Source organism: Dreissena polymorpha, chromosome 13 (assembly GCF_020536995.1).
Source record: "Dreissena polymorpha isolate Duluth1 chromosome 13, UMN_Dpol_1.0, whole genome shotgun sequence".
NCBI classification, from domain to species: Eukaryota; Metazoa; Mollusca; class Bivalvia; order Myida; family Dreissenidae; genus Dreissena; species Dreissena polymorpha.
Genome location: NC_068367.1, coordinates 5,117,640 through 5,131,209, shown reverse-complemented (window position 1 = coordinate 5,131,209; position 13,570 = coordinate 5,117,640). Strand labels below are relative to the sequence as shown.

At 34.4% G+C, this 13,570-nt stretch overlaps 1 protein-coding gene and 1 long non-coding RNA gene across 2 annotated transcripts in view; both read left to right on the top strand.

The window, feature by feature from the left end:
* LOC127855719 (WD repeat-containing protein 75-like) overlaps window positions 1-13,570 on the top strand; it is a 52,601-nt gene that overhangs the window by 498 nt on the left and 38,533 nt on the right. The window contains exons 2-4 of the mRNA XM_052391510.1: window positions 9,892-10,021; window positions 10,864-10,929; window positions 12,032-12,119. Coding sequence (XP_052247470.1) covers window positions 9,892-10,021; window positions 10,864-10,929; window positions 12,032-12,119 — 284 coding nt within the window. The remainder of the gene's footprint in view (window positions 1-9,891; window positions 10,022-10,863; window positions 10,930-12,031; window positions 12,120-13,570) is intronic.
* On the top strand, window positions 1,825-2,978 carry LOC127855721 (uncharacterized). The gene is made up of 2 exons (XR_008037657.1): window positions 1,825-2,278; window positions 2,581-2,978. It is a non-coding gene; the product is annotated as an uncharacterized LOC127855721 (long non-coding RNA).

Genomic DNA, 13,570 nt, shown 5'->3' with positions numbered 1-13,570 from the left:
TTCATTTGGATACTTTCGGATCGATCTTAACAAATTTTGCTGAAATTGTAAACATTATTTTCGTTTTTTAAAATCTATTATTTGAGATTAACAACTTACTTCTGGTGGATTATAAGACTGATTTCAGTGTGAATCAGGTAGTTTTAAATACTATTTACCTTGAGTTTGTATTTACACTACAATTTGTTTACAAAACAAGCCAGAATAATCTAAAATACTGGGAAATGTCATTCTGAATTTGAAAACACTTGATCATATGGTATGTTACTAAAATAGAAATAACATCATATGACCGTGAAATCTCTGGAGATTCGCATTTCAAGAAAGTCTGTCACATCGCTGTTTTTCTCGATATGTAAGAGCAGAATAGATAAATTTTAAATGTTTAATATAGTATTTTGTGAAAGAATATATCAGTTAAATGTGAAAAATGTCAATCTTTCCATCAAGTGCTTGATTTGGGCCAATAACTGAATTTTAAAGCTGTTTTGGAACGGTCTTTGTGAACTGTCAACTTTTCGGGAATTTCTGGTTGACTTTCCTAATGGGGTTGGTCCATAACTATAAAGTCACGCCTGTCAAAAATCATAAAAAGCAACATTTAAAGTTATGGTAGCCAGAACTAGCTTATTGATAGCTAAAGCAAGGGACGTTTGTAGTCTATATAACCGTACTCACAGAACCTTAATTTTTGCTATGGGGGCTCTGGGAGTCCATATGCACCTCTTCATAAACAAAACAGCACTAATTTCCCAATTGTAGTAAAAAGCTCGTAATGTTTTCGCCAGCGTTATAGATAATTTTTGACCCATTGGGGGTAAATACCCCAACTTTTCAAAGCATGGGGGTAAATGGTCAAATTTTGCCTTGCTTGAAGGGTAATTTGCTTAAAGTAAAACAAGAATATAGCCGTGGTACAGACTCACTACTTTGATCATGTTAAACACAATAAACCATTAACTATGTGTATTCCTTCATAGTAGTAGGTTTCTTCAAGTTTGTTTTTTTAACTGTCCTTGGTTTATTGGCTTCCATGAGCCTTTTCCTCCTTCGTTTTTTCCTCCTAAGCCAGGTCTGAACACACTTAACTTTCAACAGTTCTTTTATTAGCTTTCAAGTGTGTCCTTTTTTATTTGAAAACAGAGGAAATTAAATCATTCAGTATTGGAAGTACAATGTTTTTACTTGATACAACTTGTGCCGTATAAAAATAATCAATTTAACTTTGAGAGGTAATTTGTTTTGGCTATGAAGAAGCCTTGCTGACCTCTTCATGTAAATAAACGCTTGACTGTCTGTTTAAAAAAATCAATACTAAATTTACAATGCGTCTAGATGATACAGAGTATACATACGGACTGGCTAACTATTTCTAAAATCCAGCGCACAAATTAGCTCTAATTTTTACGATAACCCAGAGCTCCAGATAAAATTTTGGTCTAATTCTTATTTACTCCCTATTTTAAAACTTAATTCTTATTTTACGTCTATTTTTAAAATTAATTCTTAACAATATATTACAAAATAATTGTTTATTCATTGTTTTTGACACATCAACAAATTGAGTCATTTACGCAAGAGCTTATAAATTCATCAATTATTGACGAAACCATGCTTTGGGTATTTGAATCTAATTGAAAGAATGCATGCAGCGTGGGCTTTTGACACTGCAATGGCTTTTTTGCCTTCCACGCTTCGGTCGGCCATTTCGTTTTTTTATGTAAAACGGTCACTGACACTTCGGCTTAGGTCATAATGGCATTTTGGTCGCCGTTAAAGTCATATCAAAAACTATATTATACGCCCGTATAAAATACGGGACGTATTATGTGAAACCCCTTGGCGGGCGGGCGGGCGGGTGGCGGGCGGCAGGCGGAAGGCATCACTTTGTCCGGACTCTAATTCAAATTGTATTCATCCGATCTTCACCAAACTTGGTCAGCAGTTGCATCTAGTTGATATCTAGGCCAAGTTCGAATATGGGTCATGCCGGGTCAAAAACTAGGTCATAGGGTCAATAAGTGCATTTTCAAAGGGGCCACTTTGTCCGGACTCTATTTCAAATTGTATTCATCCGATCTTCACCAAACTTGGTCAGCAGTTGCATCTAGTTGATATATAGGCCAAGTTCGAATATGGGTCATGCCGGGTCAAAAACTAGGTCATAGGGTCAATTAGTGCATTTTCAACGGCGCCACTTTGTCCGGACTCTAATTCAAATTGTATTCATCCGATCTTCACCAAACTTGGTCAGTAGTTGCATCTAGTTGATATCTAGGTCAAGTCCGAATATGGGTCATGCTGGGTCAAAAACTAGGTCAAAGGGTCAATTAGTGCATTTTACTTTGTCCGGACTCTAATTCAAATTGTATAAATCTTATCTTCACCAAACTTGGTCAGTAGTTGCATCTAGTTGATATCTAGGCCAAGTTCGAATATGGGTCATGCCAGGTAAAAAACTAGGTCATAGGGTCAATTAGTCCATTTTCAACAGCGCCACTTTGTCCGGACTCTTATTCAAATTGTATTCATCCGATCTTTACCAAACTTGGTCAGTAGTTGCATCTAGTTGATATCTAGGTCAAGTTCGAATATGGGTCATGTCGGGTCAAGAACTAGGTCATAGGGTCAATTAGTGCATTTTCAACGGCGCCACTTTGTCCGGACTCTAATTCAAATTGTATTCATCCGAAACTTTTAAACAACTTTTTATCCTGCGTCAAAGTGGTATGGGGGTATAAGTCACATTCAGTGACAAAGCTCTAGTTCAAGTTGAATTCACCAAACTTGGTCAGAGGTAGTATATAGATTATATATCAGTCAGGTCTGATTGGAGACATGCAACCGATTAACACATGCAATATTTTTATGCAATATTTTTATCCAGTTTTATTTTGCGATATTTTCATCGGGTTTATTTTTTTCGCGATTTTTGAAACGAGTTATTTTTAACAACATGTTTATTGGTAAGTTTCATTTTTCCTTCAATCTAATCATGATTTCCACAGGTACATGAGTTTTTCACTGTGCATGGGTACTATAGAAAGGCAACTGTTTATCATTGTCATCAACCTAAAATCAATTTTTATACGCCCGTTTTTAAAAACGGGACGTATTATAGTTTCACCCTTGGCGGGCGGCGGGGGCGGGCGACGTCCACAGCAGTGTCCGCTCTCTTATGCAAATAGTTTTCATTCGATCATCACCAAACTTGGTCAGAAGTTGTGTCTAGACAATATCTAGGTCAAGTTTGAATATGGGTCATGCCGGGTCAAAAACTAGGTCACGGGGTCACTTAGTGCATTTTAAGGATTAAGCATGGTGTCCGCTCTCTAATTGAAGTAGTTTTAACCCGATCTTCACCAAATTTGGTCAGAAGTTGTGTCTAGATGATCTGTAGGTCAAGTTTAAATATGGGTCATGCCGGGTCAAAAACTAGGTCACGAGGTTACTTAGTGCATTTCAAGCATTTAGCATGGTGTCCGCTCACTAATTGAAGTAGTTTTCATCTGATCTTCAGCTAATTTGGTCAGAATTTATGTCTAGATGATATGTAGGTCAAGTTCGAATATGGGTCATGCTGGGTAAAAAACGAGGTCAAGAGGTCACATAGTGCATTTCAAGCATTAAGCATGGTGTCCACTCTCTAATTGAAGTAGTTTTCATCTGATCTTCACCAAATTTAGTCAGATGTTACATCTAAATGATATCTAGGTCAAGTTCAAATATGGGTCATGCCGGGTCAATAACTAGGTCTCGAGGTCAGTTAGTGCATGTCAAGCATTGAGCATGGTGTCCAAAACCTTCAAACGGGCGTATCTTGTGACAGTTTGGCGCTCTTGTTTAACATTTAATTTTAATGACATTTTGAAATGGTATACAGTATATTACTTGTTTATAAAAATTACGATAAGGGTAATTAAAAAGGTACACTAAACAGTAATGACTCGCCTGCAATACTAGGAGAACAGAATCGAGACCGTTTGGTTTCGACCGTTCTTAGGTGTTGCTCTTCCTCACAGCAAACGCTTGAGTGACGTTGACTTAAAGTTGTAGTTTTAATTGAGTGCCTAGACGAGTCAGAACCGGGATGAAATGTTTACCGTATATAATTTGCTACTGGAAGTCTTACGCACGTTCGAAAATTTTCAATTCCTGTTTTAGTTTTTCAATGCGTAACTTAACGCAAAGAGTTTAAATCTAAATCATTATTTAAGAAATTTAATTCGTTTTTACGCCTTTACGCATGTTATCTAGAGCACTGCGATAACCAATCTCATATTTTGGCAAAAAACAATCAGCTGTTTATATTTTTTGTTTACGTTGTACGCAGAGAATTTATATCATTTGCCTAAGTCCAGATTGACTTGCTTAAATGTACGCACGGAAATGATAAATTGAGCGTATCTTGATATTTCTAATGCGTATATTACGCTGATACGCAGCTTATCTAGAATGCTGTTTCCCAATCTTAAAGGACCCAGCCCCTGTCAAAAAGGGTGGCAGACGTTTCCCCCCCAAGACGTTTCCTCCCCAGACGTTTCCTCCCTATACGTTTCACCCCCATTTTGGGGGTGAAACTTCTACATAATGTGAAAAAAAACACTTTATCAATTAGTTTTAAAATTGAGTGCATTTTATGTGTCTTAATAATTAATCATTAAAAAAAATTGATAAATTGAGTCCTGACTGATTAAAATATTAATTAATGATTTTTGATGGTTGTTTGTAGGGAAGCCTCTGACAAATTTTACCAATTAAATGGATCTTATTATAATTGTTAGCTCCAGAGGCTCGCGGGGCTTATGTCATGGTCCTGTGTCCGTTGTGCGTGCGTCCGTGCGTTAACTTTTTCTTTAAACATCTTCTTCTCCTAAACTACTGGTCCAATTCTGATAAAATTTCTCAGGAATGTTCCTGGGGTGAACCTCTTTCAAATTTGTTCAAATTTTGTCCCTGGGGTCAAATTTGACCCTACCCAGGGGGTCACAAAATTGAAAAATTGCTGAAAACTTTCAAAATCTTTTCCTCCATAACCATTGGGCCTAGGGCTATCAAATTTGGTATGTAGAGACATCTAATAGTCCTCTACCAAATTTGTTCAAATTATGCCCCTGGGGTCAAATTTGACCCTGCCCCGGGGGTCACAAAATTGAACATAGGCTTATATAGGGTCTATTTTTGTGAGAACTTTAAAAATCTTTCTGTCCATAACCATATGGCATAGGGCTACCAAATTTGGTATGTAGTGACATGTAATAGTTCTCTACTTAGTTTGTTCAAATTATGCCCCTGGGCTCAAATTTGACCCTACCCCTGGGGTCATAAAAATGAAAATATGCTTAAATAAGGCCATTTATGTGCAAACTTTAAAAATCTCCTTGTTCATAATTATAGAGCCTAGGGCATCTAAATTTGGTATGTAGTGACATCTTATAGTCCTCTACTAAATTTGTTCAAATTATTCCCCTGGGCTCAAATTTGACCCTGCCCCGGGGGTCACAAAACTGAACATATGACGTTTACCAGGGGAGATTACTGCGGCCGTGTGGCTGTGACCAACAACATCAACAACATCTTGTAAACATGAGATAAAATCCTGTCATTTAGTGCCATTTTAGATCAGATGGTGACTGCTTACAAAGGAATTGAAGTAAGAACATGTGTTATGCATGTTTTTCTTATAAACTGAAAAAAGTCGGGTTTTATTTAAATATGTCGAAAGTGACCATATATCCGGATAAACATATTTCGGATGACATGTTAATTTCATGTCTTTTTTTGGAGTGTTTAAACCAGTTTAATAATATCTTATTGATTTAAAAAAAACAACTTCCATGAACATAATTATTTCAAGAAAAGTCAATATATGATACTGCATGGTAAACTCAAACGTCTTCGTATCCAAGAGGTGTTGGAATTAATGATGTGCAATGTTCTTAACTATCGTATATGCTGCTTTTTAATTACTAATGATTATTGTTCCATTTGTGAATCGTTACTCATGAATTGTGGATATGATTGTCAATTGCTCAACGATCCATATATATTTCTGACCATTTTATAATTTTCTTAATATAAGTTCTGAATTGATCTTAGAAGTCAAATGTATTACTTTATTAAATACATTTATAAATAAAAAGAAATAATCTTTAGATTATCATAATATTCTCAGGCCTATTGGTCTTAGGGATGTGTGGGTTGTTAATTATATTTTGAGATGATTGTTTACAAAGAAAGATGCTACTATTGTATTTGTTATAAATGTGTGAAAAGCTCTGAGAAGGAACCAAAAATTATTAACCCTTTACCAAACACTAACAGGATTTTACGGGTTTGTAGCTGACGACCAAATAAATAATTGTGATAAAAGGAGAAATTGCTCAAGATGAGCAATTTCTCCTTTTATCACAATTATTTTTACCCTACCTGATCATTTCTTCATATTCCATTGCAATTTAATTGACCAGATGCCAAAGTATCGATCGCTCCGCCCACATTCTTCGATCAGCCAATCAGATATCGATTTTTCACACACCCCTCAGCAACGCTTATCTGGCCACCATTTTGTCCGACAAACAAAGCGTATCGTACATATGGAATGGACGTAATTTTTAAGAGTTTACACAGATTTTATATCAAATGCATGATCATTACTGTTCGATCATTATTCAAAATTGTAGGTGCTATACATACTTTATAAAAGGTTATTATTTTATCTTTATTTCTTGAACATATGAACGAGTAATGAGAAAACAAACACAATAAATAGTGTAACCACACCAGTTGTGTGTTCTATAAAACGTGTTATACCGTTTGATGCACAATATTATTAAGCAGTTTGGGCAACATAATAATTGCCACACGTGCTTATTAATCTCAGCGTAATTGTCGATGATTAACAAATGACAGTATGTTGCTTGGATCTCAGAATGAATGAACATTAAGGCATTGTTAGGTACTGTACACAAGAAAAGAACTATTTAATTACTTAAATGATTTCCAATTATATATTTATTTTCTGTGGATCATAAACAATGGAAATCATTATAAATTGTTAACTTAAATATTGTTTTAACTAAAGTAAAAACGACAAAAAGGTGATTTCAACGCGGCTTAGCTAGCTTAAAGCGACTTCAAGTGTAAAATGTAAGGCTTATAATACAACAACATTTCTAATACAACATATATTGATACGGGGAGAAATGTGAAAATTGCAATTAACATATAAGGGCCATCTTGCTATAAATAAACAAATGCATAATATGCTAAATGTATTCGATTCGAATGTTCGTGAACAGCACCGTAATACCAAAATTTCATTTTTCGATAGTGAAATGTAGCAGGTTCCCATTAAACATAAATGAAATAAAATGCATATTAGATCTGTTAATGAAACCACGAAATTAGGCCTGTATTATATTATGGTTACAATCAAAATTTAATTTATATCTAAATTTAAAAAATCAGTGTCTTTTTAAAAATAACACAATAAAACAAAGATCTAAACATTTTTAATAAACAAAAAACCCATCATGATATGGATGTGTCATTTGCATTTAATAAAAATATTTTCAAAATTATATATGAATAGCAACTGCCAGACGGTTTAATACAAGTTCAAAATCAATATGAAATAAATGCTCATTTTTACCACTGATTTTTCATCAACTTCCTATAATATGTATAAGAAACGTTTCTGATAGTTAACTCATTTATTTTGATTACGCCATTTCTCTCTAAAGCATTTATGATTGTATTAAAGTTGTACAAAGCAGTTTAGTTTAGTGTGCGGTTTTAATAAAAAGAGCATGATACATCGTTACAAGTATAGTATTTCACTCACGTAATGTGCTATAATTGCGATCTGCTTGTCGGAGTTTTCTAATCACTAGACCACGTGACTATGTGGGCGGAGCGATCAATAATTTGGCGACTGGTCAATTGTCGTCTGCAACCTCTTTCATATTGGGGAAAGTCCAAAATGTGTTGGTTGGTAAAGGGTTAAGGCATTTTGATTCCTATGGTCTTGTGAATCAGTTTCAAATCGAATGCGTAGATTTGATCTTCAGCATCTAAAAATATGTGAAATAGAAAGAACGACAATATCTATTGGAGAGATAAATGTACCTACATTATAAGCAATGGACCTGTGCGACAATTCCCGGGCTTTGTAGTCTGTTTAGTTAATTAACACGGTAGTTACGTTTTCCATATATAAAAATGCTCACCCTTCCAACTTTAAGCGCCCAATGAGATGAGGGATAGAAAGAGAAAGTCACATGCTTGAGTACATTTCAACCCATGTGCATTGCAGGCTGTTTTCGCATAAAAAAAACAGTGGAGCGATACAGGGCCATCATGGCCCTCTTGTGTTTATAAGTGCCTGCAATTTTGCTTTCATTAATTGAGAGCATTGAAAAATTGAGTAAAAGCACATCTTTGATGTTCTTTGATGGTCATTTTAAGTGGAAAAGTATGTTACAAATTAAACAATTATAACTATTGTATTAATGAATAGTTGTCAAAACAGTTTTGAAATTAATATAAATGTGATTTAACCATTTTTCAATTCACCAATTGACCCTATTTAATTGGATTAAAAACAACTAAAGTTCCACAACCCTGTCCAGGTTTACTCAAAGTGAAATAATGTGTTAATTGTATATTCAAAATGGGTCTGGATGACACACTATTCTTGGTTGCATTTGTGCTCCCAAATGAGCAACATGTATAAGATACTCAGTAAGATTTTAAGAATATTCCATTTATTCCACTAGTACACCAACATGCACTTACTAATGATTTACATGCATTCCTTACACAGTTTAACAAAATTAAAGAACTCTAGAACCAAAAAAACACAAACAAGCTGCTTCATAGATAAAATTTATTAAAGACTTCATAAACAAAGTAATCAATTTGATAATAAATCAAGATAATACTTCAACCAAACAATTATAAATTTATTGGGGGGGGGGGAACGTCTGCACTAAAACTAAAATGGGGGGGGAAACGTCTGGGGAGGAAACGTCTTGGGTCTTGGGGGGGGAAACGTCTGGGGGAGGAAACGTCTTTGGGGGGGGGGGGGAACGTCAGGAAACCGTCCAAACAAAAATGGTGAATAAAACGCTGTTGAATGAAATGTACAATGAAGGCACAAACAACTGGACCTAACTGGATTTAGTTATCAGTGTAGGATTATGCAAAAAATTAAAGGGGGTAAAAAAAGGGGGTCAACAGCTGACTGGGTATTTATGGGACATCATGAAATAAAGGATATCCATGAACCGAACTGGTATTTAAAACTTTTTAAATGTTTTAATTCGGAATATTATGCAATGTGTCCGAAAGACACACATGCTTTCGAACACACATGTTTGAGATTGATGTTCTCACAGGAAAAAAACTTGTGTATAGGATGTGGGTTGCAGGGCAAAATGAATCACTGGTATTGTAATAACAAAATATATGTGTCTTTATGTGTTCTAACTCACACAATGACCAATGCCTTTTTATCTTTATGTAGATATTCAATTCATATGCATAAGACCACACAAATGTTTTATATGTAAAGATCAATAAACACTGGGTTCCTGACTTTAATTGTTTTCACAATGACATTGTTTGAAGAAATTTGGAAAAAAATCAAATAAACAAACAGAATCTTTAGTCAACACCAAAATTAATGATCATAATATTACATAACTATGCAATTTCATGTGCTTATTTATGCAGGTCAAATGAACAACTACAAAATTTACTTGGTGGACATGTGCATGCTTCTACATGGTCCAATTTTACAAACAAACTTTATTAAACCAGCACCAAACGTAGTTTCAACCTCAAATAAAAATGGACGAGGGAACACTACGAGTTTCTGTTTTTCAGATACCTGTTTGTTTGTTCTGGATCAGCAGTGAAGGTGTTCAGCACAGAGAGTGGTCTCTGTGTGCGTGAGCTGTGTGGACATACAAGTTATGTGACTGGTCTCGTTCTACACCCAAAGAATAAACTTCAGGTATTAAAATGAGCCTAGATTTGACAAAACCAGGCTTAATGCATGTTAGTAAAGTGTCACCCCATATAAGCCAGTGCAGTCAACATGTTAGTAAAGTGTCACCCCATATAAGCCAGTGCAGTCAACACAGGCTAATAAGGCCAGGGATGTCACTTTCCTTCTTGATTTGATTTTTGTTAAAGAAAGACTAATTCAAACAAACAATTCCATAAAAGAGTCATCCCTTATATGCCTGTGCAGATTGCACTGGCTAGTCTGGGGCTACAGTTAACATTCATGCATTAAGCCCTGTTTTCCAAGAGAAAGATTCAAGATGATTCAAATTGAATTCTTGTCATAGTTAAATATATAGTATGGAATGATTCATTTGTAGATTAAATACTTGTAATAGTAAAATAATTAAATATATAGTATGGAATGATGCATTTGTATATTTGATTACTTGTAATAGTAAAATATATAGTATGGAATGATTAATTTGTAGATTCTTAACAAAAAAACATATTTAATAAACAAAAACAAGTGTATAAATGGAACATGTTGTTTATTACTATTAAATCATACAATGTATAAATGAGCAGATTACACAGGCTTATCGGGGACGACACTTTCCTGCTTTTATGGAATTTTGTATTTAAAGTTAGTTTCTTCTAAATAAAAATCCACTAGAGGCCGAAAGTGTCTTCCCTGATAAGCCTTATCAGACTACACAGGCTAATCTTGGACGACACTTTATGCACATGCATTAGAATCTGTTTTCCTAGAACGCGGCTCAATTGTACATTTCGAACATGTGGTTAATTAGTGTTGAACCAAAAATATGTGTATACTGTATTTCTCAGGTGATTTCCTGTTCCTTGGATACAGAGGTCATCATCTGGGACTACGAAGATGGCGTTCTATTGCGCGTGAGTAATTATTGGCAAAGAAATATCCTAAGTATGTGGGAACTGTTTTAAAACAATGTGTTATTGTGCAAAATTAATAAATATTCTGTTCAGAGAAAATTTTGCTCAAGTTATGATTTGAAAAAGACAGGATTTTTGCTGAAATAGCTAGTTTGTAAAAAAAAATTACTTCAGTGCATAAGATCAAATTATCCTTGTGGCATATTTTAAATATAAATGTGTTATATATTTCATAATAAATGTATTGTCATTTTAAACATTGTTTATATAATTAATTAAACCAGTGTTACTTTGTAAATTTAGAGCATTAATTTAAACTAATTAAAGATTTGCTGTACAAGTATGTATATGTACAAATGTGTGATCAGATTTAAAAAAAGGCATAAGCGGGCAGTGTGGGACCTTGGGGCGACATGGTGCTTTCAATAAAGACCTAGATGGAGCATTGCAACAAACATGTATAAATAAAGTCTCTATCTTCCTCTATATGGATTTATTAATCGTCCAAAGGATGGAATAACTTTTCCATAATGACGACATTATAAAACAAGTTCAATTACATAAATCACACAAATTTAACAGTTATACAGCAATCAGACAATGTAACAAATTACAAGAATCCTCTCCTACCCAAGCTTTAAAGTTTGTATGGTATGCTGTAAAACAAATTGACTAGATTAAAATGTGGAAGATGGAAAAGGATGTCCACAAAGATCTGGAAGTAGACAAGACATACATATTAATACTTAGTTATCTCCCTTCATAGAGGTAAGTTTTTTAGGGTTTGCTGTTTCAATATCTAAGATCCTATCTTCCTCTATATGGATTTATTAATCGTCTAAAGGATGTCCACAAAGATCTGGAAGTAGACAAGACATACATATTAATACTAAGTTAATGTATACCTTCCTCCAAAAAAAAACCCAGAACAACAACACAAAAACAACATACTTTTTATTTATTTATTTTTTTATATATTTTTTATAATATGTAGAAATGAAAAAAAATATACTGCTGTGTTTTTCTTGCTAAGGTTGTTTTAAATGTTTGTGCCATTTCTGTATTATTATATGACTGACTGCTTTGTGTGGTGATGTTTCAGAGAGTTAGAGCCCTGGGTCCAGTTCATGGTATCTACACTGTGGAAGGCAGACCCAGTGTCTATCTCCTGCTACAGAACGCCCTGTCAGGTACACATTCAGCTTGGGTGATATCCTCTTTACAGTGCCATTGACTGACAAATTGATTTATACACTTAGTAACTGACAGCTGTTTATTATGTTGTTAAATTGTTTAGAAACAGAGGGCGTAATTAAGTTACGAAAAAGATGGGTACGTCTGTACCAAGACAGCTATTTTTCGCCGTTATATACCCTTTATGACTTGTAATAATTGTTTAAAGTCACTATCACGCTCACCAATACATACGGCTGCTGCATTATGCTATAAAAAAAACATTCGACAACAAGTAGTACCATAGGCATACGATGGTTAATTACAATAGGAAGACCCTAAAAACAAGTAACATTGATGTAAAAACGTTATATTACAAGCATTCGGCAAGTTTTAAGCATCTACATGTAAATATCTAAATATCGTTCCACGATGTAATCTACTTTCACTTTCGAGTCAGGATCGGATTCATTCGGGTTGCGTTCATTTGCAAAATTTATACAAGCCATTTTCGCATTCGCTAAGTTCCAGTTACCCAGAATTCATTTTGATTTCACAGAATGATTATTCATGAGAGCTACGTCATGCTTCCGACGCTTACCGTATCCAATCTCGTGTTCGCCCGTAAATGTTTGGATATTTCACGGGAGATATAAAGGGAATTATTTGTGGCCACAAAAAAATAAAAACGAGCATTTTGTATCTCGTTAAATCAATTCTACCAGACAACATCTAACGTTAAAATTTTGCATTTTGCTAAAAGGAACATTGATTTTTTTATGGGTTAGCTTTATTTAACGAAATATTCGATATTTTGGAGCGTGATTGTTACTTTAAATGCCGCTTTCCAGCCATATCAGCAAGAAAGTGATAAGTGGTTATTTTGTATTAATAATTGCTCTTTATCTCAACTTCAGTCACTGCATATTGTTTTATGGGGGGCTGTAATTGTGTGACCCATTTAGAATTTTGCAGCGAGTTAAGTTGAGATATAGAGCCAATATTAATACATGTACTATATCTAAGCTTATCACTTTCTTGCCAATTTTGGCTGGAAAACAGCGAAAAATACCTGTTGCACTTTTTTTAGGTATGCACAAATTGGACACCAAAATATAGGCGTTTTGTAAACCTAATCCTATTGTTTTTGTGTAGTTTAAACGCACAAGGAACATACATAATTAAACTTTAAATGTGTTTTAGTTGCTAAAAATCCGAGGCATTAGACAAAAATGCACATGTTTGACATGCACTTGTTTGTAAATTTTGGAACTTGGACTTGTCTAAAAATTATGATTCCTGATAGCTTTAATATAAAATGGCAGTGTTTTGTTGCAAAATAATATCAATGCAGTCATTTATATTATCTTTTACATAGTGTATTAAAAATCTTTACCTTTTATCATTTCAAAAGTGGTTTGATTGTCACATTGAAAGTAATTGCATTAATCGCCCCATTGGTGCAAAA